The following is a 25515-nucleotide window of genomic DNA, read 5'->3' on the forward strand; positions in this document are numbered from 1 at the left end:
CATTAAATAAATAAATCAGTAATAACAATTGTTATAACTAACGTTGCAGCCAACATGACGTGCAGCGACGACCAGTCCATGCAGTGCGACACCAATCGTTGTATACCCAAGAGCTGGATTTGCGACGGACTCAAAGGTTACTCTCATTTTTTTTATTCGTAATTTGTTACTATAACCATGAATGGATATTAATGGTAGGATTTTTGTAAAAATACGAAAAGATAATCACTAAATGTTAACGTAATTTATTTTAATAAAGGTTAAGCTGACCTTTGGCACTGTAATGTCTCTGAAGTTCTGTTAGCTATATAGATTAGGCAGTGTAATAATCCTTTCAATATGCGGAAGAAAAACTGACGAATTGTGTAATTATGTAAATATGAAAATTATATCTGGATCAACATAGATGTAATTTGACTGCGTATTCATTAAACGAGGCTCTATGTTTTCCTTAATATTCATAAATAAATAAATAAACGAATGTGCACGTAACGGCACGCAAGTTCTGCTGGGGTGTGTAGTGCGGTAGTGTAACGCGGTGTGGGACTCGTTGGCAGACTGCTCGGACGGCGCGGACGAGGCGGCGGCGGCGTGCGCGGCGGCGGGCGCGGCGTGCGGCGCGGGGCGCTTCGCGTGCGCGCGCTCGCGGCGCTGCCTGCCCGCCGCCTGGCGCTGCGACGGCGCACGCGACTGCGGCCGCCGCGACGACAGCGACGAGCGCGGCTGCCGTGAGTACCGCCCGCACCCACCCGCACCCACCCGCACCACGCCGCCTGGCGCTGCGACGGCGCACGCGACTGCGGCCGCCGCGACGACAGCGACGAGCGCGGCTGCCGTGAGTACCGCCCGCACCCACCCGCACCACGCCGCCTGGCGCTGCGACGGCGCACGCGACTGCGGCCGCCGCGACGACAGCGACGAGCGCGGCTGCCGTGAGTACCGCACCCACCCGCACCCACCCGCACCACCCACCCGCACCCACCCGCACCACGCCGCCTGGCGCTGCGACGGCGCACGCGACTGCGGCCGCCGCGACGACAGCGACGAGCGCGGCTGCCGTGAGTACCGCCCGCACCCACCCGCACCCACCCGCACCCACCCGCACCACGCCGCCTGGCGCTGCGACGGCGCACGCGACTGCGGCCGCCGCGACGACAGCGACGAGCGCGGCTGCCGTGAGTACCGCCCGCACCCACCCGCACCCACCCGCACCACGCCGCCTGGCGCTGCGACGGCGCACGCGACTGCGGCCGCCGCGACGACAGCGACGAGCGCGGCTGCCGTGAGTACCGCCCGCACCCACCCGCACCCACCCGCACCACGCCGCCTACCGCCGCGACACAGCGACGACCCGCACCCACCCGCACCCACCCGCCCACCCGCACCACGCCGCCTGGCGCGCGACGGCGCACGCGACTGCGGCCGCCGCGACGACAGCGACGAGCGCGGCTGCCGTGAGTACCGCCCGCACCCACCCGCACCCACCTGCACCACGCCGCCTGGCGCTGCGACGGCGCACGCGACTGCGGCCGCCGCGACGACAGCGACGAGCGCGGCTGCCGTGAGTACCGCCCGCACCCACCCGCACCCACGCCGCCTGGCCCGCACCCACCCGCACCACGCCGCCTGGCGCTGCGACGGCGCACGCGACTGCGGCCGCCGCGACGACAGCGACGAGCGCGGCTGCCGTGAGGACCGCCCGCACCCACCCGCACCCACCCGCACCACGCCGCCTGGCGCTGCGACGGCGCACGCGACTGCGGCCGCCGCGACGACAGCGACGAGCGCGGCTGCCGTGAGTACCGCCCGCACCCACCCGCACCCACCCGCACCCGCACCACCCGCACCCACCCGCACACGCCGCCTGGCGCTGCGACGGCGCACGCGACTGCGGCCACGGCCGCCGCCAGCGACGAGCGCGGCTGCCGTGAGTACCGCCCGCACCCACCCGCACCCACCCGCACCACGCCGCCTGGCGCTGCGACGGCGCACGCGACTGCGGCCGCCGCGACGACAGCGACGAGCGCGGCTGCCGTGAGTACCGCCCGCACCCACCCGCACCCACCCGCACCCACCCGCACCACGCCGCCTGGCGCTGCGACGGCGCACGCGACTGCGGCCGCCGCGACGACAGCGACGAGCGCGGCTGCCGTGAGTACCGCCCGCACCCACCCGCACCCACCCGCACCCACCCGCACCACGCCGCCGGGCGCTGCGACGGCGCACGCGACTGCGGCCGCCGCGACGACAGCGACGAGCGCGGCTGCCGTGAGTACCGCCCGCGCCCGCACCCACCCGCACCCACCCGCACCACGCCGCCTGGCGCTGCGACGGCGCACGCGACTGCGGCCGCCGCGACGACAGCGAGCGCGGCTGCCGAGCGCACCCGCACCCACCCGCACCACGCCGCCTGGCGCTGAGCGCACGCGACTGCGGCCGCCGCGACGACCCGACCCGCACCCACCCGCACCCACCCGCACCACGCCGCCTGGCGCTGCGACGGCGCACGCGACTGCGGCCGCCGCGACGACAGCGACGAGCGCGGCTGCCGTGAGTAGTACCGCCCGCACCCACCGCCCGCACCCACCCGCACCCACCCGCACCCACCCGCACCACGCCGCCTGGCCGCGACCACGCGACTGCGGCCGCCGCGACGTCAGCGACGATCTCGGGTGCCGTGAGTACAGCCCGCACGCTCACGCACCCACCCGCACCACGCCGCCTGGCGCTGCGACGGCGCACGCGTATGCGGCCGGGGGGCAGACTGAGACTCGCGCGGCTTCCGTCTGTACCGCCCGCACCCACCCGCACCCACCCGCACCACGCACCACGCCTGGCGCTGCGACGGCGCACGCGACTGCGGCCGCCGCGACGACAGCGACGAGCGCGCTGCCTACCGCCCGCACCCACCCGCACCCACCCGCACCACGCCGTGAGTACGGCGCCCGCACCCGACGACAGCGACGACCCACCCGCACCCACCCGCACCACGCCGCCTGGCGCTGCGACGGCGCACGCGACTGCGGCCGCCGCGACGACAGCGACGAGCGCGGCTGCCGTGAGTACCGCCCGCACTGGCCACCCGCACCGCGACGACAGCGACGACCCACCCGCACCCCACCCACCCGCACCCGCCGCCTGGCGCTGCGACGGCGCACGCGACTGCGGCCGCCGCGACGACAGCGACGAGCGCGGCTGCCGTGAGTACCGCCCGCACCCACGCCGCAGCGCCCACCCGCACCACCCGCCCGCTGCGACGGCGCACGCACGCCGCCGACGACAGCGACGAGCGCGGCTGCCGTGAGTACCGCCCGCACCCACCCGCACCCACCCGCACCACGCCGCCTGCGGCCGCCGCCGCGACGACAGCGACGAGCGCGGCTGCGCACCCACCCGCCGCCACCCGCACCACGCCGCCTGGTGCGACGGCGCACGCGACTGCGGCCGCCGCGACGACAGCGCACCCACCCGCACCCACCCGCACCCACCCGCACCACGCCGCCTGGCGCTGCGACGGCGCACGCGACTGCGGCCGCCGCGACGACAGCGACGAGCGCGGCTGCCGTGAGTACCGCCCGCACCCACCCGCACCCACCCGCACCACGCCGCCTGGCGCTGCGTGCTGCGCTGGTGATTACATCAAATTCTCCGATCTTTTCTACGGTCATTTGCAGTAAATGCTACTTTTATCTTTGTCGCCACTGTTAAATAAAATGCGTATTCCTTGCAACGTGTGTATTGTTAGACTGTCGTTACTGGCCTCCTTACAATGCATATTATGAAGTGTATGTAATACGTTGGTCGGGTGCGCCCGCGCAGAGAACCCGGAGTGCGGCGCGGTGATGTTCGCGTGCGCGAGCGGCGCGTGCGTGCCGTGGGAGTACTACTGCGACGGCTACGCGGACTGCGCCGACGCGTCCGACGAGCTCGCCTGCGGACACACCGCCACCACCAGCGCTGGAGACACCGCTAGCACCGCCAGCACCGCCAGCACCGCCGGCGCCGCGCAGCCGCACCCGCCCGGCAACTCGCTGTCAGTGCTGCCACGCTGAGTATTTTATATTATTCGAAATGACTCCGAAATTTTGTCCTGTAGTATCGATTTACACTTAAATATACGAGTAAACACATGTGACACGAAGGCAGATAGATGTTTTTTCAATCCGGCTCGATAGATATAAAAAGATATGTCATTAAACAAATGATAGTGATCAAACATACATGCAATATATTTCGCATGCAAACCTATTCTGTACATAATAATGTGTATATTTGTTTTATTATCCTTTAAATTGTTGCTTTGATGTATGCAAGTTGTGTTTTTTTAATTACCATATTAGTAATAAAAGCTGTCAATTGGATGCTACAGACACAGCCACGAGCACGACAGGAGTGGGCTGTGCGAGGACCACGAGTACCAGTGCATCAATGGAGAATGTATCAGGAAGGTACGATGGCAGGCCAGCTGATTCTTATACAATTTTTATAAAAGAATTTTTTGCATTATTTGGGGATAATTTGAAGACATCGTTAGATTTATTCTAATAGTTGAACCGTAAATATTTATTATAAAGTTTGTGCTATGATTGTTAAAATTAGTATTTATTTTGTGTCAGAAAACAAATAAAAATTTGTCTACATAAATATATATCGGGAAATTAACGAACCCACTGTGTTTCGTCATTTCCGACAATTGTTTCGACTTCATCCGAAAATCTTCAGGGGGCGTTTGGCGCACTGCGGCACGGGGTCTCGCCTCGCACTTTTTATAAAAAGACGTATTAAATTTGTATATATTTTTATTACTATTTTTTCTAAATAATGCCTATCGAGTGGCTCCTCTGTCCATTCACGTGTGGTCCGATGCCGGCAGGAGTTCCACTGCGACTCGCGCATCGACTGCGGCGACGCATCCGACGAGCTAGATTGCGAGACGAGCACCACGCCCGCTGGCACGGCCGCCGACGACGACGACGCCGACTTCGACGCTGACACCGACGCCGATGCTGCCGCCAACGCCGAGGCGGAGTGCGCGCCACCCGCCGTGCGCTGCGACAACGGCACCCGCTGCGTGCCGCTGCTGCAGCTGTGCGACGGCACCGCTGACTGCGCCGACGGCGCCGACGAGGCGGACCGCTGCGGTGAGTGACATAGTTTGTTTTCTCAAACATGCTTGAAAATGTGAGCATTATTTTGACAATCTTCTTCGAGATAAATCAAACTTGCCGTACTGGCCAGATACTTGCGGGCAGCGGCCGACAAAAGTTGTATGAAATCCATATCTGTCGTGTTTTGCGGCCAGATAAATTACTATTTATATTCATATCGGTCCTGTAATTTAAAAATGGAATGACCTTTTACTTCGAAACATGGCTACCAAGGAGGTAACTAATAAAAGGTTTTATTTAAATTTCGAACTGGCTTGCAAATAGAAAACTATTTATTGAAAAAAAAACAAAGGACCATTATGGCGCGTGAAAGATTATTATTGTTCGTTATTCATCAATGAACTTAAAAAGTAAAATTGTGTTTTTAATTTCCACGCATTGTTTGAGAAAAGTACTATATAAACCTTGGCCACAACTAGGCATTAATGGACTCACGTATGTGTGCCTCGGCTACGCCTCGGCCCACATTTGCACGGTCGTCCATCAATGCCTCAGTTGTTGGCCGCTGCAGTAATGTACTATTGGAGCACGCCGGCCCGTGTACATGGAGCGGCGGTTGCAGGCGAGCCGATGTGTGCGCTGGCGGCGTGCTCGCACGCGTGCCGGCCGGCGCCGGGCGGCCCGGTGTGCGCGTGCCCCGCGCCGCTGCACCTGCAGCCCGACCAGCTCACGTGCGGCGAGCGCCACCCCTGCACCGCCTGGGGCGTGTGCTCGCAGACCTGCCGCCCGCACAAGCAGCGCCACCGCTGCACCTGCTACCCCGGCTACCGCCTCGCCGACGACGGCTTCACCTGCAAGAGCACCGGTACGTGCCGCCGCGCCCCGCCCCGTGCCGCCCCGCCCCCAGCCGGCTGCCTGCTACAGCGCCCGTGTGTCCGCAGAGAGCACGCCGCCGCTGCTGGTGTACAGCAACCGGCACGAGGTGCGCGCCGTGGAGCTGCCGGCGGCCACGTCGCGCGCGCTCATCTCCTCGCTGAAGAACACCATCGCGCTGGACTGGCGCCGCGACCCCGCCTCCGGCGCGCTGCAGCTCTACTGGACCGACGTCGTCGACGACAAGATATACCGCGGCACCATCGTCGGCAACGGTACGAGCACGCGCACGACTACCCTCCCCCCTCCACGCTGCGCACACATAGTAAAATAAATATATTACTTTAATATTAATACATAATATTAATTTAATTTCGTTTTAGAATCTTTGATGTCGCTACACCCATATTATTACTGCCATTAAACTCGGCGAGTGCTCCTGGCACTCTACGTATCTCACTGTAGACATTTTCTGCAGCATTAAGCGGAATCGAAGTTATAGTACAGCAAGGTCTGTCCACTGCTGAGGGATTGGCGGTGGACTGGGTCGCCGGGAACCTGTACTGGGTAGAGAGCAGCCTGCATCAAATCGAGGTAATATCAAAGTTCTAAAATATCAAACTGTAGGAACAGCGATAATGTTGTTACCGTGAATTACATAAAAGAAACACGATCAGTGCATAAAACAAAAGAAAACTGGGAATATAACTATGCCGTAGGTACCGCCCGTCGTGCGTCATAAAAGTTGATAAATCAATCCTCCTTTTAATGGCAAAAGATCAACGTCCAGCAGTGGAGCCTCATTTACGTCGTATCACGATGATATAAATAAAAAGTTGTTAACTTTGTCCAGGTGGCGCGACTGGATGGCAAGTACCGTCGCACTCTCATCGCCGGTGATATGGAGAACCCTCGCGCTATCGCCGTCGACCCTTGTGTCGGTGAGTCTCTCGCTGATACGCCATCTGTGGCTGCTCGGCCGCTGACTGTCGCGATGAAAAGCTACTTTTTGTACTCGTACTCATAATGATTGATCTTTCGCGGAGCGTGGCCGAGAGTTTAGTTAGAGTTGATGGTTTATAAGAGAGTAGCGCGTAGAGTGTAGTGGTGGCGTGGTGACAGGGCTGGTGTTCTGGAGCGACTGGGAGGCGGCGGCGCCGCGCATCGAGCGCGCGTCGCTGGCCGGGCGGCGGCGCGGCGCCGTGGTGCTGGCGGCGCGCGGCGCCTGGCCCAACGGGCTGGCGCTCGACCACCGCGCGCGCCGCCTGTACTGGGCCGACGCGCGCCTCGACGCCGTGCACGCCGCCACCTACGACGGCCGCGACCGCCGCCACGTGCTGCGCCGCCACGCCGCGCTCGCGCACCCCTTCGCGCTCACCGTTTTCGAGGCGCACGTCTACTGGACCGACTGGCGCAGCAACAGCGTCGCGCGCGCCAACAAGTGGAACGGCAGCGACGTCACGCTCGTGCAGCGCACGCTCACGCAGCCCTTCGACATCAAGGTGCGCACACTACTCTACAACGGGGAACAACTGTGCCTACTATGAATCACACCACACACCATATATTCCCCTCTCTGCCGCGCCTCTCTGTTCGTCAAGAACCCCTGCAGATACACCCGCACACCGCACACACCATTCCCGCTGGCGGAGACCCACCGTGACACACGGTTCGCGCGCGACCAGGTTTGCGCCCGTGCACATCCCTACGACTCTCAAGTCCCCATCCATAACGATGTACCAACCCTTCGCCGTCCCTCGACGGGGATCGAAATATCGTGACTTAGGCCGAGGTCTAAGTCACTCTGTCGCCTTTGAGCACACGCCGCAGTCCATCAGAAAGAGCCGACGCCTATCGTCGCTTCTTTCTCGCGGTATTGGAGTGTTGTCTGTACTCGCCCCTGCATATACGTTGATGAAGCTGTAAAGGTCATTTGTGGCCAACAGCAAACACAGAAAAAAGAAACACCAAATATGGTCCCCTACACAATAAACAATATAAGAGTTTTTCCGTGTTGATCCTTTTTTGACATGATTAAATTATTATTTTCGCTCTAAAATAATTAAAGTGTACAGTAAATTATTTGTACTCCAGAATTAAGAGTTAACAAGTTAACATAGGTGATAGAACATGTGAACACGCCAGGTGATCCACCCGAGCCGGCAGCCGGCCAGCGAGTACAACCCGTGCGGCGTGAACAACGGCAACTGCTCGCACCTGTGCCTCATCGACAGCGAGCGCGAGCGCGTGTGCGCCTGCCCGCACGTCATGCGCCTCGCCGCCGACGGCCTCTCCTGCGAAGGTACCTTCCGTCCTCGCGTCACTGGCGTCGCATGGGTTCTCGCGGTGGACGCTCATGAGTAATCGCCGTTCTCGGTTGGCGCAGTGCACGAGAAGGTGCTGCTGATCGGGCGGCGCGGCGAGCTGCGCGGCGTGGACCTGGAACAGCCGCTGGTGCACACCATCCCCACCGTGTCGAGCCCGCACCTCACCGCGCCCACGCAGCTGCACTTTCTCGCCGAGCAGTACGCCATCTACTGGGCCGACACCGAGGTCGGTCTCGAGCGACACGCGTCGCAGTGAGTAGGTCCGCCGAGCTCGCCGATGGTGACGTGCGTGTGTGTGCGCTCGGCAGGCGAACGAGATCAAGCGCACGGGGCTGACGGGCGGCGGCGTGACTCCGGTGGCGGAAGGCGGCGGCGTGTCGCCGCGCGGCTTCGCGCTGGACTGGGCGGCGGGGCTGCTGTACTACACCGCGGGGCCCGCGCTGGCCGTGAGCGGGCTCGAGGGCGAGCACTACACGCTGCTGTACGCCGACGGCTTCAGCAACGTGTCCGCGCTCGCCGTGGACCCGCTCAGGTACCGCCGCAAACCGTGGCTGCCCGGCCGCGCGCGGGCGCCGTTGTTTTTTTTTTTTTATAAATTTTTGTACAACACAGGGGGCAAACGAGCATGCGGCTCACCTGATAGTAAGTGACTACCGCTGCCCATGATCACCCACAACACCAGCGGCATTGCAGGTGTGCTGCCGGCCTTTTAAAAAGGAATATACTCTTTTCTTGAAGGTTATGTTGTGGTATCGGTTCGGAAATACTGGTATAATAAATGATAAATTCGGTAGAAGATGCACAGAAATGCAACATCTCTACGCAGTTTCAGTGGGTCAAGTCGGACAGTAAGGCGTTGACTATCAATAATTCGAGCTGCCCGACTTTGAATATGGTCTAACGGAAGGAGTTGGTACTGTGGCGCTCCTGCCCATAATGCGGCCTGACTTGAGCTTTATATAATTTCAGGCGGTGTTCCGGCATGAAATACCATCTCGCCCTATTGAGCACTTCTAACTTTTTGGAAGCTATCTTAGCCTTCTCCTCCAGATGACCGGACGTCACAAGATATATCAACGCCCAGATTCTTAGACTCGACTTTTTATCAAGGGAAGTGCCTCGAAAGTGAGGAGATACGACAAACGGCATCTTTTTTTGTGGTGAACGCACAGAATTGTGTCTTCTTAGGGTTAAATTGGACAAGATTTTGTTCACCCCAGATCGAAACTTGATGGAGTAATATTTCGATTTCAAACACAAGTCTATCCCGGCACTCATCGGTATGTGCTCGCGAGACCTTTACATGAGACCAGAAAATTCGAGTTCCCGAAGGCAAACTAGCCAATCTCTTGTATTTACTATGCTCTGACTACAATACAATACAATTCTACTATGCTCTGACTTCGCTGTGGCTATAACTCTTTTGAAAGACCTAGAGGCAGAATTGTACTTCTTTTTAAGGGCACTGGTGTTAGGACCTCGCCACACCTTTAGCCCAGGCCAGGAAGCACTCCTGTTTTAAACGAGATGCTGTTCTACAAGAGGCTCCATACCAGGGCTGGGATTTCCCACCGACGGGCACCACAGAATTAGAAATAAATAATTTCATTCCCTGAAGCACCACATCAGCAATGGAATCGGCAATGGCGTCGGGATCATCCAGTGTGAAGCAAACCTGCCTCCATGGGTAAGATGCGAAAAAAATCCGCATCTCATCGCATCTCAATCTGCTGACCTGTAGTGCCAAATGCGATGTCTACCCATAGAACGAGGTGGAGTCGGACTCGTAAGAGGCACCTCGCTCCGTACCAAACAATGATTCGACGATCCAAGCAGGGCTTCGATGGAGATCACATAGTTGTCTGGGTGGGTGGTCAGCAGAAAGTCCAGCAGTGAAGGTGAATGGTCCAACACATCAGGGATTCGCGTAGGCGAGGAAACAAGCTGTGTCAGACCATAAGCCAAAGCAGTCATGAACGGATCTTCCCGCATAGTCGGTTGTATGTGAACCAAGCCATTCGGCATGGTGGGCATTAAAGTCGTCAAGAATCACTTCAGCGGAAGGAACCTGTTCAAGTAGGAAATCTGTAGCCATTTGGACGTGCTCAATGAGCTGGTCGGTTTCAGTGTTACCGCTGTGGGATTTGTATAGACACGCATAGATGCAGGTATGGTCATTGCAATCTACGCGCAGCCATAGAATGGGCAGGTCCGTACCTTCAAGAGTCCCAAGGCGTCGACAGCAGATATCCTCTCTGACATACGCACATACACCGGCACGTGGAACAAAACAATGTTCAAGTGTATAGCCCGGGTACATCAGGTATGAAGTTTCGTTTGGAGAGGATATCTGTGTCTCCGTTAGAAAGAGCAATGTCGGCCACGTCGTTTCAAGGTGGTGGTGGATATCGTTTAAGTTGAAGTGTATTCCCCTGATGTTGCAGAAGCTCACATTGAGCTTCTGCAACATCTTGCTCCGTTTGCCCTTGGTACCAAAGAGCGGAATTTTGCCCCCCCCCCCCCCTGAATACGCAGGATAGCCCGGGCGTGGTTGCTCGAGGGAGAATTCTCCAGCAATCTGGTTGCTGGTACCTCCCTGGGGTATGTTGTTTTTTTTTATTCTGCCATGGTCGTATTGAAAGATGGGGGGACGGGGTCGGAGGAAGGATTTTGGGATTAGGAAAGGGATGGGTTGTGTACGAGTGTCGGTCCGCAGGGGCGTGCTGTACTGGGCGCGGCGCGGGCGCGGCGGCTGGCTGCTGGAGGCGGCGCGCTGCGACGGCGGCGGCCGGCGCGCGCTGCTGCACCGCCACGCCGACCCGGACCTCGCTGACGTCGCCGGTGCGTATGCTGCCACCACTCTGTCTATATTTTTATCTGAGTAGACGTCGGAAAAGATCTATTCCTCCGTGAGATTTTTCAAAAAATTGTACTCGACTAGCTCAAACTGTTAAGAAATGCATATTTAATCAATATGCAGGAATGGTGATGGACGTGAAGCAGAATCGCTTGTACTGGGTGAACACCGCATCGGCCACCATACAGTACCTCGACGGGCACACCGGCAAACACTACACTGTGAGTACAGTAGTAGACATGTACAGAGAGAGAGAGAGATACTCATGCATATTATCTCTTATGCATCATTTTTATTTTTATAGTCCCTTATTAAAATTCTGAAATCCCTAACATAGTATTTAAACAGTAAATGCATTTGCTGTATATGTGTGTATTCCAAAAACCCAACTATACGTCACTATAGACAAGAACCACTGCTAGAGCTAGTGTAGTGGTGGTAATGGTGACGATGGGATAATGTGAAGGCGATGACGGTGGTGCATGTGCGCAGGTGCCGCTGCCGGTCGGCGCGTGGCCGGCGGCGCTGGACGTGTACGGCGGGGAGGTGATCTGGGCCAACGGCCGCGACGACTCGCTGTACGCCTGCAACGACACCGACGGCTCCCACCTGCGGCTGCTCCGGAACAATACGCGTAACTATGCTCACGTTACTCACACGTACAGCTATGCTGGCTTTCAAAGCGTTCACCGTTCGCCCACAAGAACGTAGGAAAAAGTACTTTGCTTTCACATGTCTGGTAGTGATAAGTTTCCTACAAAATTCGTGATTAGAAGAATAGTTATTTCAAAACTCTAAATAATAATATGAGATTACACTGATGTTAACAGTCAGAAGTTGTTCACATATTATTGTGTGTTGTGGTGGATGCGTGAGTGCGTGTGTCGGCAGCGGGCGTGCTGGCGCTGCGCGTGTACGCGGCGGACGCGCAGCACGGCGCGGGCGCGTGCGGACGACGCTCGCAGCCGTGCCCGCAGCTGTGCGTGCCCGTGTCGGCGGCCGACAGCGTGTGCCTGTGCGCCGCCGGCTACCGCCGCGACGGCCACGCCTGCCGAGGTGAGCTGCCTGCCGCGCCCGCGCCTACCCCTACCCCTACACCGGCCCGCGACCGTCGCCGATAACTGTCCCTCGCTGTTGTGTGTGCAGCGGTCGACGACGTGCTCGTGTACTCGCTGAGCTGGGAGGTGCAGGGCGTGCCGCTGAACGCGACGCCCGCGGACCCCGCGCACTCGCTGCTGCCGCCCATCCCGCAGCTCTCGCTCGCCACCGCCATCGACTACCACGCCGGTGACGCTCTCTTTCTCTTTCTCTCAAGCGTAAACACCCTCTCTCCTCCTTCGTCGTCTCCCTCCAAGATCGGATAAGCCTACATGCAATTATTTTATGCATTCGGCTTCCTGAGCTTCTAATTGTTTCTAAAAAGTAATCTAAAATAGAATGAGTGACTAGCCTGCTTTAACATTTTCGATTCAATTATTTATCTGTACGAGTCATCAAATTTATCCGCGGATGCTGTAGAGGGCGACTGGTTGTACTGGGCGGACTCGGAGGCGGGCAGCGTGTGGCGAGTGCGGCGCGACGGCACGCAGCGGCAGCTCGTCGTGCAGCAACCCGAACCGCTCGACACGCACTCCTACGACTGGCTCGCCGGTATGTACATCTTATACATGCTTATACGTTCTCTCTTATACAAGCCCTGTCTAGAAAAACGCGTATTTAACATAAAGCAATGGCATCCGGCTCGAAGGACCGCCTGGGTTTTGTATTGCAATAAAAATATTTTCTTCTGCTAGAATGTGCGTTAACCCTATATATACATTAATATCGACTATACGAATATTTATATAAGTATGCACATACTGCGGCAGGGCTGGCGGTGGACTGGGTGGCGGGCAACGTCTACTGGTCGGACCCGCGGCGCGCGTTGGTGGAGGTGGCGCGGCTGGACGGCTCGCACCGCTACGTGCTGCTGGACACCGACCCGCTCGCCGTCACCAGTGCGTACTCGGTATACTCGGGACCGACGGCGCAGGCAGGCGTAGAGCGCAGCGTAACGGCCGCGGCGTGTTGCAGGCCTGGCGGTGGACGGCGCGCGCGGCTGGCTGTTCCTGGCGGGCGGCGGCTGGCTGCAGCGCGCGCGGCCCGACGGCTCGCAGCGCACCCTGCTGCACAACGGCACCGCCGTCGGCGACATCGCACTCGACATGCAGGTACGTACGCTGCCCCTGCACGTCGCGGCCTCGGAACACCGGGAGTAAAGCACGGTTTCGCCGCTGTTCGCAGAACGAAATGGTCTACTGGGCGGACACGTGGGAGGCATCGGTGTGGCGCATGCGTTACGACGGCTCGGCGCGCGAGCGGCTGGCGCGGCCGGCGGCGCCGCGCCGCCTCGCCATCGCCGCACTCGCGATTCACGCCGACACCATCTACTGGCTCGACACGTAACTATCAATCTCTTAACCGATCTTCTTACTCCTTACTCTAATTACTCATTTCGCGCCTCTTCATTATGTACTACTCTCTTTCTCTTCACTATACCGTCCTTTCCTTTTTTTACTTTTAAAATTTTTTTATTACTATTGCGACCGTCTCTCGGCAGGATGGTGCAACACGGCAGTGTGCTGGCGGCGCCGGTTACCAACATGAGTGACTACCGCGTGCTGCGCGACAACCTCGGGGACACACTCAAAGACATATTTGTAAGTGTTACTAATTTCTAAAACATATATAAAGAACTTACGTTTTGCAAGTGGAATTACAGTTTTGGAATCTCATATCAGAGAACGATAGTATAGAAATGTTTGAACTTTCATTATGAGTGTAGCCTCGTACGTATAGCACTGTAGCGCGCCGCCCGCAGATATGGTCGAGCGCGGCGCGGACGGCGGGCGGGCCGGCGGCGGCGGCGGCGGGCGGCGGCTGCGGCGGCGGCGGCGGCTGCGCGGCGCTGTGCCTGTGGGACGGCACGCGGCCGCGCTGCGCCTGTCCGCACGGCGACCTCGCGTCCGACGGCAAGAACTGCACGCGTGAGTGACCCAGGCCACATACGGCACTAACCCATGTTACCTCGTATTGACTTTTAAAAAATAATTTATATTATTACAATATAACTCGTCGTGTGTAGCGTACGAGTCATTCCTGATGTACTCGCGCGTAACCAGCATCGAGAGCATTCACCTCACCGACGAGAAGGACCTCAACTCGCCCTACCCCTCCATACAAAATAAGTACGTTGTTATCTAATAATATTTCTGCGCAGAAAAGATCCGGCTCTAAGGATCACAAAATTTTATACGCCTAAAATGATAACCAATGAAAAAGAAAAGTGCTATTGCCATATTTGTCTGTCTACTTTCTTTGTATCGTTACAGTTTCTGACATCTACTATTATTGCTATCTTACTTTTCCAAATTTAAACAATTATACAAACAATGTAGCTTCTATAAAATAAGGTCTTTCTACAAGTGTCTTCACAAAACAAGTTTTTTCAATGTATGTCTTTTGTTCCCGCAACGCGTTGTGTATGTGTGCGCGCGCGCAGGGAGCTGATGCGCAACGCGATCAGCCTGGCGTACTCGTACAATGAGTCGCGGCTGTTCTACTCGGACATCCAGCGCGGCTCCATCAACACGGTGCTGTTCGACGGCTCGCAGCACGAGCTGCTCATAGACCGTGAGTCACGTCGTCTCCTTCACTCTGGCTGCTCGTGATCTGGGTGGCTGCATGTCCGCCTCGCTTTGTATCAGCTCATGAGTACTTCTAGACGTAGTCTCCATGGAGAGGCTCGCTGCACTGTATGGTGTGTGACTATAAAAGCGTCGAATGATTGCGATCGCGGTCGCAGAGGTGGGCGCGGTGGAGGGCATGGTGTACGAGTGGCAGTCGGGCTGGCTGTACTGGACGTGCAACAGCGCCGCCAGCATCCGCGGCGCGCACGTGCAGGGGGCGGCGGCGGCGGCGGGGCGGGGACAGCGGGGCCGGGCCGCGCCGCAGCCGCGCACCGTGCTGCGCCTGCCGCCCGGCGACCACCCGCGCGGCATCGACATCGACGTCTGCGAGAGGTACCACTCCGCCGCTGTATGTGCACTACACCCTCTAGGTGTCGCTAGCCTCAGTGAGGCTCGGGCTCACTCGGGTGTCACGACACACTATTTCACATATATCGTTTGCTTCTGTCTACATAATCACAAACGACTTTATCAGTAAATACTTTATATGTTAATATATGTATGAAAAGGAACAAGGCTCTGGATCTCGCTGTCTCGTTTTATATACGTGGTAACGTTAATGTGTCTATCGATAAATTCGTATGTTACATGTTTAGGAGAGCAGATTTGGTAAATTTATCTCGTTGAATTTCTACCTGTGTACATCATGTCTGCCGCTATCTGTGTACTGCTGTATATTGACCTTTCCGTATTGAGGAACTCCGCCCTGTAGTAGTTGCTACTGTAGTAATTGCATAAAATAAACCACCTCTTCCTTTCCCGTGGGTGTCGTAAGAGGCGACTAAGGGAGGGCGACGGAAGGGCAGCAGCATCTCTCTTAAAACATCTTTAAAGCCTAACTGCGGTTGTCAATCCGCCTGCCAAACGTGGCAACTACTGGCAAAACTCCTCTTATGGGACAGATTCAGCGGTTAACGGTTGACAGTTAACGGCTGAAATGATGATGGTATAAACAGCGTGCCGTAAACGTGCACTACAAAAGTCATGAAAGTACATTACGCTGTGAGCTATTCAATCTGTTTACTTTGTACCGCGCCTCGTTAAATGCAGGCGCTTGTAAGGTAGCGGTCGCAATCAGGCGGCACTGCACTGTGCATTGAACACTAGGCGGCTGTACTGGACCAACTGGAACGAGTCGCACCCGTGCATCCAGCGCGCGTACGTGAGCGGGCGCGGGCTGCAGACCATCGTGTCCACCAGCATCCTGATGCCCAACGGGCTGGCGCTCGACCACGCCGCCAAGAAGATCTACTGGGCGGACGCGCGCCTCGACAAGATCGAGCGCATGAACTACGACGGCTCGCACCGACACGTACGTACACTGTACCGTACACACCCACCTGTCACTGGTGGGTACCAGGGACACATGATAACTGCATGCATGAGAAGGCAGGTCAGTTAACCTGTCGTCATGAATACGCCTAGAATTCGGCACGACGGTTACCTGGGGGACCACGTGGAGATCGACCTGGTTGGGTATATTGCTAGCAATTGGGCCCTTCATTACTAACAATCTCCCCCTCTCCCTACATGGTAATGGTTGTTTGGCCAGTAGTAGTCAGTGTTGCTGTGACGTCATAACAAACAAACACTGCCAGGATTACGTACATCGTAATACGTAAACACCGTACCTCCGCTCCCGGTTTATATTACGAGTATTACCACCACCAGTTCGTCCTGAACGCTCCTGTCAAGTTCAGTCCAGGATGCTCGAGCTTCCTTTGTGTAGGACACATTGAATGGGCAGCTCTTTCTCGTATCGAACTGCCCAGTTATGGAACAAACTCCCTTCCCACATATAAGAGTCCTTCTATTGCCTCTTTCAAGAAAAAGTTGAAAGGTATTATTATATTTACTTAGAGTGTATGTATTTAGTATTTATGTAATATTTTATTGTATATTTTAATATATATATATATCTTTATGTATTGATTAGTGTCAATAGTAACTCGTGTTCTGAATCAAGGTAGACTTAGGCTTATACAAAGGAAAACATCTGAGAACTGAAAATAATTGATAATAAATATCAACAAAGAAGAAACGAAGTTTAGTATGAAAGTAGGTGAATGTACAATTCCCTATTTGTTTAACATATATTGTTACTATCCACAAATCACGAGACCATAGCCTTCATAGCCGCTCTCACGACGCAGGCTTCCCCATATTTGGATCTCTTCAACTGGCGAATGGACGTTTATGGTTGTGTTGAAGTGTTTGTTGCAAACTGTACATTGATATGTCCAAATGTCCCGGATCTCTGGTAAGCGCGGTACGGTAACGGCAGTGGCATGCGCGGGCGCAGGTGGTGACGCGCGCGCGCGCCGAGCACCCGTTCGACGTGGCGGTGCGCGGCGCCTGGGTGTACTGGACCGACTGGGTGTCGCACGCCGTCTACCGCGCCGACAAGCTCGCCGGCGTCGTGACGCCGCTGCGGCGCGACGTGCCGCGCCCCATGGCTATCGTCGCCATCGCGCCGGACCACCAGAGCTGCGCGGCGGACGCGTGCGCGGCGGGCAACGGCGGCTGCGCGGAGGCGTGCTACTCGGACGGCGCGGGCGCGGCGCGCTGCGCGTGCGGCGCGGGCCGGCGCGTGGCCGCCGACGGCCGCGCCTGCCGGCCCGCCGCCGCGCACTGCGCCGCCGCCGAGTTCGCGTGCGCCGAGGGCCCGTGCTTGCCGCAGGAGCTCGTCTGCGACGGCGTGCCGCACTGCTCCGACTCGGCCGACGCCAGCGACGAGGACCTCTACTACTGCAGTCAGTACTCGCTACTCGCTACTCGCTACTCGCTACTCGCTACTCGCTACTCGCTACTCGCACCTAGTACACAACATCCGAGGAGATGTAGTGTAGTTGGTGTTGTGGTGATGAGAGCGTGGTCGTGGTCGTGCGCAGCGTCCCGCGCGTGCCCGGCGGGCGCGGCGCGGTGCGGCGCGGGCGGGCGCTGCGTGGCGGCGGCGGCGCGCTGCGACGGCCGCGGCGACTGCGACGACGGCTCGGACGAGGCGGGCTGCGGCTGCGCGGCGGCGCAGTACGCGTGCGCGGACGGCGCGTGCGTGGCGCTGGCGGCGCGCTGCGACGGCGCGGCGCAGTGCGGCGACGCGTCCGACGAGCGCGGCTGCGGCGCCGCCGCCTGCGCCGCGCTCGGCCCGGCCGCGCGCGCCTGCCGCGCCGCCGGCTGCTACCTGCCCGCCTGGCGCTGCGACGGACACGCCGACTGCGCCGACGGCACCGACGAGGACAACTGCCCGCCCAGTACGCCTCCCCTGCCCACCTTTAAATTCATTCACTCTATTTTACTACGAATCCATAAAACGCCGTTTTATGAATTGCAACATATTCTTATTGATATGTCATTTCAATTCAATTCAAATTATACTTTGTTCAAATCAATTTACTCAATCTATACGTCTATCTGTACCAATATAATAAAAAAAAAAATTATTGCTTGTAATGAATTAATTCAAAAACTACTTGATTTAAAAAATACTTTTAGCTATAAAAAATACATTATCTCCGAGTAACACAGATATTTTATTCATTTTTTTTTTTGAAAAATTAAATATCCGTGCAAATATTACAATAATGTCTTTTAAAACATCTCTAAAAGCCTAACTGCGGTTGCCAAGCCACCTGCTAAGCGTGACAACTAATGGCAAAGCTCCCCTTATGGAACAGGCTGATGTTCAGCAGTGGACAGTTAACGGCTGAAATAATGAAAACAAAGTAAAAAAAAATGCCTCTTAAAATTAATACAAAGTGCAAGTTCCCTATCTATCCATCTAGCCGTGTGAAATCGGCCCGAACTCCTAGTTATTACTAACGATACAATCTCTCAATGTAACGGAACAATGTTATATGTATTTGTTTTCCCAAAACCAGTAACGACCATGAGCGCGGAGCAGGAGGAGGAGCTGACGAGCTGCTCGCCGGACGAGTGGAGGTGCGGCGGCGGCGCGCCGGACGGCGGCGGCGGCGCGCCGGACGGCGGCGGCGGCGGCGGCTTGGAATGCGTGCCGCTGAGCTGGCGCTGCGACGGCCGCGCCGACTGCGCCGACGGCTCCGACGAGGGGCCGCACTGCGGTAAGTCGCAGCCTCCGGGACAACGACTATGTCACCCGATACATACAATATTTCACCTTCAAACTGTCTGTCTCTCTTAACTTCTTATGGTGTATTGTAATACAGGATAGACTATATATGTGATACTATCGGCCGTTCCACAAGGGTCTCTTTTGGGTCCTTTATTATTGATATTATTTATTAAGGCTTTTAATTTTTTTAATACGAAATCGTGAACTTAGTGGATAATGTGTTGTCTTTACAAAAGAGCTGTATGGCATTCTATGGGGAGGCCTATGATCAGCAGTGGATTGCTGGATGGATGGCCGAGATAATGATGATGATTATATCTTTACAGAAGAACACTAACGTCGTTCGTGGTTTGTTTTAAAGTGATTATTTATACGATTTTCAACATCAACTTGTAATTTTCTCTGTTCGTATGACATCCTTAAGTGTTTTCGAACTAGCTTAGGTAGTTTAACGAACACAATCCATAATTCTATATACTACATAAATAGATGACGTTTATGTAAGTGATTACTTGCATCACTTACACTCGACAGTCGCTGATGAAGGAAATGGGGTGAGATCGAGGTCGAGGGAGGAGTAGAGAGTGGCCATGTAGTAGCGGTGCGTGTCCGCAGAGTCGCCAGTGGTGATCGGCAACTGCACGGCGGCGCAGTTCGCGTGCGGTTCGGGCGAGTGTGTGGCGGCGGGCAGCCGCTGCGACGGGCGGCGCGACTGCGCCGACGGCGCCGACGAGGCCGGCTGCGGCTGCCCGCCCGGCAACTTCAAGTGCGCACACTCTGACACGTGCCTGGAACCGGTGCGTATACCCCCCTTTACTCTTTACAGTCGTACTCTTAGAAGTGTCAGACATTAGGTCTATACTCTCCGACGGTGCAGCGCGGCACGAACAAGGCAAATTCATTCCAAGACACGTGTTTTACTACAATTACGCCTCCATGCAACTCTGAGCGTTGATTTTCTATTTTGTTGTATCAATATATTACAGCCGTTTCATGTATGACATTTCAAATGTATAGACGTTGCTCTTGTTTGAATGCACTTTATTATTATAGTTCCAAATGATATGCTAATAGCATATCAATAAATAATTATTCGGTTTGTGCGGTAGAATCTGTACTGCGACGGGGACGCGGACTGCGAGGACGGGTCGGACGAGCCGGCTGGATGCGCAGGCGCCGACGCGGAGCTGGAGGCGGGCGACGGCGGCGGCGGCGCGCGCTGCGGCGGCGAGGCCGGCGCCGTGTACTGCGCGGGCCGCTGCCTGTCCGCCGTGTTCGTGTGCGACGGCCGCGACCATTGCGAGGACGGCGGCGGCGCCGGCGCCGGCACCGACGAGGACCCGCACACGTGCAGTCAGTACACGCTTCTCTCACTTTTATATCAAAACTGTTGTGCTATAGTAAAAGTAACAATCAAACATCGATCGTGAAAAGAAGCGACATACATATATATTATGTTAAAAAGCTGAGCTATTCGACTTTTGACGGACGGGTAATTCGCTCATGAAGTGGTCCTTCGAGCCGAATTAAAATATGATTAAACTATACGATACAGTTTCGGAAATCCTTTTTAGTTTGCGCTGAATTACTACTTTGCTACAATGTCTTGTTACTTGCCTATGTTTGCGGATTATATAAATGTATATATATGTATAATTTTCTGTGCGCAGGCTCGTTCGTGTCGTCGTTCGGGCGCGGCGCGCTGGTGGCGGGCGCGGTGCGGCGGCGGCGGCGGGCGGTGCGGCCGCGACGAGTGGCTGTGCCGCAACGGCGCGTGCGTGGCGCGCGACCGGCTCTGCGACGGCGTCGACAACTGCGGCGACTACAGCGACGAGTGGCGCTGCAGTACGTCCTCGCGCCTGCCCTATACTCGCACACCTGCACTTGTCTACACCTACGAATTCAAGTGATAACAATTGTTTGAGATCTGTACCCGACTCGCCCGTTCAATCAAAGTCGATAAAAAGTCACTTTGTTGACGTTTGTGGTCATTATTGTTTACCCGTGGAATCTACATATGAAACTACTCCAGATCCTGTCGCGTACTTTATCTACATCTCGGCCGTCGCTACGGTACATTACTTATTCCATATCCGCAGATATCAACGAGTGCCTGATCCGTAACGGCGAGTGCGCACACAACTGCACGGACCTGCCCGTGGGCGCGGCGTGCTGGTGCCGGCGCGGTTGGCGGCGCGCCGCCGCCGGCGCCTGCGTCGACGTTGACGAGTGCGCCGAGGACGAACCCTGCGACCACCGGTGCAGGTGTGCCTCCATTACCATCCCTCTCACTATCAACATATGTATTTAATACTAGCTTTTATCCGCGACTTTGATCGTATGATCAGAATATAAACTTCTTATTTACCGACCGAGGTAAAAAGTAGCCTATATCTTTGTCCATGTTATAGTACGTGTATATGTTGTATGCACAGGAACACAGTGGGGAGCTTCGTGTGCTCGTGTGCGGACGGGTACCGCCTGCTGGACGACGGCGCCAGCTGCGCGCCCGTGTCGCGTACGTACCGAGCTGTGCTGCTACCTCGCACACCTTCACCTTGTACACGCTTCGCGACCTTGTACAGATCATAAACATAAGTTTTTATCAACAAATAAATTTTTGTTGGCAGCGGTGCCGGCGTCGCTGATCTTCACTAACCGGTACTACATCCGGCGCACGTGGCTGCGGGCGGGCGCGGAGGCGACGTCGTTGCTGGTGCGCAATCTCACCAACGCCGTAGCCCTGGACCTACACTGGGCCGCCGGCTGTCTCTACTGGAGCGACGTCACTCTCATGGGCAGCGCCATCCGTCGCTGGTGCGGCCTTCACCACCGCTCACACGCCGCCGACACGGCTGCCACCGCCGAGCCGGTTTCTGACGGATACCAGGTTGAGCATTCCCTATATGTAATTATAACATAAATTTTTGTTGATTTAGTTTATTTTGCTCTTTTTTTATTTTGACAAATAGTATATCAATTTCTATTCAAACTAGTTAAAGAAATAAAAAGCAATCTAAATTACAATTCGATCGTCTGGTCGTTATTGTACGGTCGTGTATACCTGTTGAAGTGTATACGACATGTGTGGTCCGTCCCGCAGCTGCTGCACGGCGGCACGCTGCAGAACCCGGACGGGCTGGCGGTGGACTGGGTGGCTGGCAACGTGTACTGGTGCGACAAGGGCACGGACACGGTGGAGGTGTCGCGGCTAGACGGCCGCCACCGCCGCGTGCTGCTGCGCCGCGGTCTCGCCGAGCCGCGCGCGCTCGCGCTGCACCCGCACACCGGGTCAGTACGCACCGCACGCCGCACACTACACACTACACACTACACACTACACACCGACACGGCTAGACGGCCGCCACCGCCGCGTGCTGCTGCGCCGCGGTCTCGCCGAGCCGCGCGCGCTCGCGCTGCACCCGCACACCGGGTCAGTACGCACCGCACGCCGCACACTACACACTACACACTACACACTACACACCGACACGGCTAGACGGCCGCCACCGCCGCGTGCTGCTGCGCCGCGGTCTCGCCGAGCCGCGCGCGCGCTCGCGCTGCACCCGCACACCGGGTCAGTACGCACCGCACGCCGCACACTACACACTACACACTACACACTACACACCGACACGGCTAGACGGCCGCCACCGCCGCGTGCTGCTGCGCCGCGGTCTCGCCGAGCCGCGCGCGCTCGCGCTGCACCCGCACACCGGGTCAGTACGCACCGCACGCCGCACACTACACACTACACACTACACACCGACACGGCTAGACGCCGCCACCGCCGCGTGCTGCTGCGCCGCGGGCTCGCCGAGCCACGCGCGCTCGCGCTGCACCCGCACACCGGGTCAGTACGCACCGCACGCCGCACACTACACACTACACACTACACACTACACACCGACACGGCTAGACGGCCGCCACCGCCGCGTGCTGCTGCGCCGCGGTCTCGCCGAGCCGCGCGCGCTCGCGCTGCACCCGCACACCGGGTCAGTACGCACCGCACGCCGCACACTACACACTACACACTACACACCGACACGGCTAGACGGCCGCCACCGCCGCGTGCTGCTGCGCCGCGGTCTCGCTGAGCCGCGCTCGCTCGTGCTGCACCCGCACACCGGGTCAGTACGCACCGCACGCCGCACACTACACACTACACACTACACACTACACACTACACACTACACACTACACACCGACACGGCTAGACGGCCGCCACCGCCGCGTGCTGCTGCGTCGCGGTCTTGCCGAGCCGCGCTCGCTCGCGCTGCACCCGCACACCGGGTCAGTACGCACCGCACGCCGCACACTACACACTATACACTACACACTATACACTACACACTATACACTACACACTACACACTACACACCGACACGGCTAAAGCTTTTCGAGTATATACCGTCATTAAAGATGTTTAACATGGCGTACAGCTAAAGTCGCGTCTATATTATTGAATTAATAGTATTGTTACTTCTGGTTACTGTTTTTTATTCTTGTGATAATACTATATATTCGAGGAGAAAGTGATAACCGTAATCTATGGGCATATAAACAACACAATAGATTACATATCGTATCGTACTCTTTTTGCATCCCGATGTCTTACGAGACAACTAAGGAATAAAATTCCAAAATACCATTTCAAGAGAAAGAAAACGCATACGAAAAATACATAATACCTTTAATTAGCTGTTTAATCAGTCCTTAGAAAAAATCCACAGCCACTAGTAGTAGTAGTAGTAGTAGTAGTGGTGGTGGTAGTAGTAGTAGTATTAGCTGGTGTTTAGTTAAATATTAGGTGGTGCAACAAATATTTGAGTGGTGGTGGCGGGTGCGCAGCACGCTGTACTGGTCGGACTGGGGCGCGGAGCCGCACATCGGGCGCGCGGGCATGGACGGGTCGCGGCCCGCGGTGATCGTGCGGCGCGGCCTCAAGTGGCCCAACGCGCTCACCGTCTCGCACGCCACCAACGAGCTCTACTTCGGCGACGCGCACGAGGACTACATCGCCGTAGCGCGCCTCGACGGCACCAGGGTGCGGATACTCTTCTCCAGGGGTAACTATGCGCTCGCACCATTCATCTTTTATTGTAGCAGGACGCTGGCATTTAAGCATACGATGCTCTTATACAAGGTGGCTACAGCGGATTGTAAACACTTGTAATACTATAGACGTCATTTCGAGTGCTACCGACTTTTGTGACGCGAGGGATTTTTTAAGTATTTCAGTAATTTTATTGCTACATTTCAGTCTTCATGAATTTAAAACTTGTAATACAACAATGCAGTCATTCGATTTATCTCTTTGAGTTGTTTATGAAGGTGTCCATTAATATTTATGTATATGTAGAAACTTATTTATCGAATAGCGGTGATTTGAATTCTAAAGCTATAAGTAGCATGGAAATAACTTGATCGTTGTCTGTTACGCATGCGCAGATCGCATGCCGTGGCTGCGGCTGCACCACGTGTTCGCGCTGGCGGTGTGGGAAGGCCGCGTGTACTGGAGCGACTGGGAGACGCGCACGCTAGAGTCCTGCCGCCGCCGGCCCGCGCGCGCTGACCACTACCGGGTACACTCCTACTTTGTCGCGTCATAAAGTTTTTCAAAATATGATAGGAAAATTATAATATGTATAAACGACTTCTAGCAACTTGTTTTGATTAAAATGTCTCTATTTATAAACTGGTAATATCCGGCTCGAAGGACCGCAATATTAAAACACTTGATAGTTAAAAAAATAATTGTATCAGTTGCTAAAGCGATAAAAATCAACTACGAGAGTATTTAACCACAGTTTTTTTTATTTAAAATAACAGAAAATGCCATCTACAAACGTTTTGTGTAAATTGTGCAGAAAATGAACGCGACCCTCACCGAGGGTACGTCCGAAACGAAACTAGAAGACGGCGCGGGCGGCGCGTACGAGTGCCGCACACTCGCACACACGGTGCACAAGCCCATGGACCTACGCGTGCTGCATCCCGCACGGCAGCCGCCCATACCGGGTATAGACTAGGACCCAACATATCCTCACGCCGATATTGTACCTGATATGTTTAATTTTTTTTATTCTTCCCTACCGTCCCCGCAGAACTGTCGGACCAGTGTGCCGCGCTGAACTGCAGTGGACTGTGCCTGCTGTCACCGCTAGAGGAGAGTGCGGATACGGGAGAAAGAACTGTGCGGGCGCAGGCGCGGTGCGGGTGCCCGGAGCATTTCGTGCTGCAGCCGGACGGCCGCACGTGCACTCCCAACTGCACTTCCGCGCACTTTGTCTGCCGCACCACACTCAAGTGCATACCTTTCTGGTGGCGCTGCGATACCCAGGTACCGCTCCTTATATCTACCACTCTTAGATAGACATACACTCATACTACCAGTACCGCTTACCTCGATACTTTCCGACACATTTTGTTTATATGACTTGGAATGACAAACAGGTCGGTGGTCTTCCTGATCGTAAATCTTAGGTATCACTTACAATTCTTTGTAAAATTTAAATAAGTAAATAAAAT

The 25515-nt window shown here is 56.1% G+C and overlaps 1 protein-coding gene across 1 annotated transcript in view; it reads left to right on the top strand.

The window, feature by feature from the left end:
• Window positions 1–25515, top strand: part of LOC113511295 (prolow-density lipoprotein receptor-related protein 1-like) — an 87613-nt gene that overhangs the window by 29518 nt on the left and 32580 nt on the right. The window contains 43 exon segments of the mRNA XM_052899683.1: window positions 50–136; window positions 558–728; window positions 3820–4033; window positions 4370–4448; window positions 4874–5141; window positions 5731–5973; window positions 6050–6256; window positions 6460–6575; window positions 6835–6922; window positions 7104–7483; window positions 8127–8283; window positions 8368–8534; window positions 8617–8840; window positions 11025–11149; window positions 11289–11386; window positions 11658–11799; window positions 12057–12221; window positions 12312–12452; window positions 12684–12815; window positions 13034–13162; window positions 13239–13375; window positions 13449–13606; window positions 13765–13864; window positions 14026–14191; window positions 14290–14392; window positions 14707–14837; window positions 15010–15226; window positions 16001–16205; window positions 17196–17646; window positions 17785–18144; window positions 18772–18972; window positions 19599–19780; window positions 20001–20011; window positions 20093–20336; window positions 20654–20828; window positions 21083–21248; window positions 21419–21501; window positions 21614–21873; window positions 22087–22274; window positions 23836–24053; window positions 24436–24569; window positions 24855–25005; window positions 25092–25327. Coding sequence (XP_052755643.1) covers window positions 50–136; window positions 558–728; window positions 3820–4033; window positions 4370–4448; window positions 4874–5141; window positions 5731–5973; window positions 6050–6256; window positions 6460–6575; window positions 6835–6922; window positions 7104–7483; window positions 8127–8283; window positions 8368–8534; window positions 8617–8840; window positions 11025–11149; window positions 11289–11386; window positions 11658–11799; window positions 12057–12221; window positions 12312–12452; window positions 12684–12815; window positions 13034–13162; window positions 13239–13375; window positions 13449–13606; window positions 13765–13864; window positions 14026–14191; window positions 14290–14392; window positions 14707–14837; window positions 15010–15226; window positions 16001–16205; window positions 17196–17646; window positions 17785–18144; window positions 18772–18972; window positions 19599–19780; window positions 20001–20011; window positions 20093–20336; window positions 20654–20828; window positions 21083–21248; window positions 21419–21501; window positions 21614–21873; window positions 22087–22274; window positions 23836–24053; window positions 24436–24569; window positions 24855–25005; window positions 25092–25327 — 7610 coding nt within the window.

The sequence above is a fragment of the Galleria mellonella genome, unplaced genomic scaffold (assembly GCF_026898425.1).
Source record: "Galleria mellonella isolate WM207_F2 unplaced genomic scaffold, CSIRO_AGI_GalMel_v1 utg625, whole genome shotgun sequence".
Classification (NCBI taxonomy): Eukaryota; Metazoa; Arthropoda; class Insecta; order Lepidoptera; family Pyralidae; genus Galleria; species Galleria mellonella.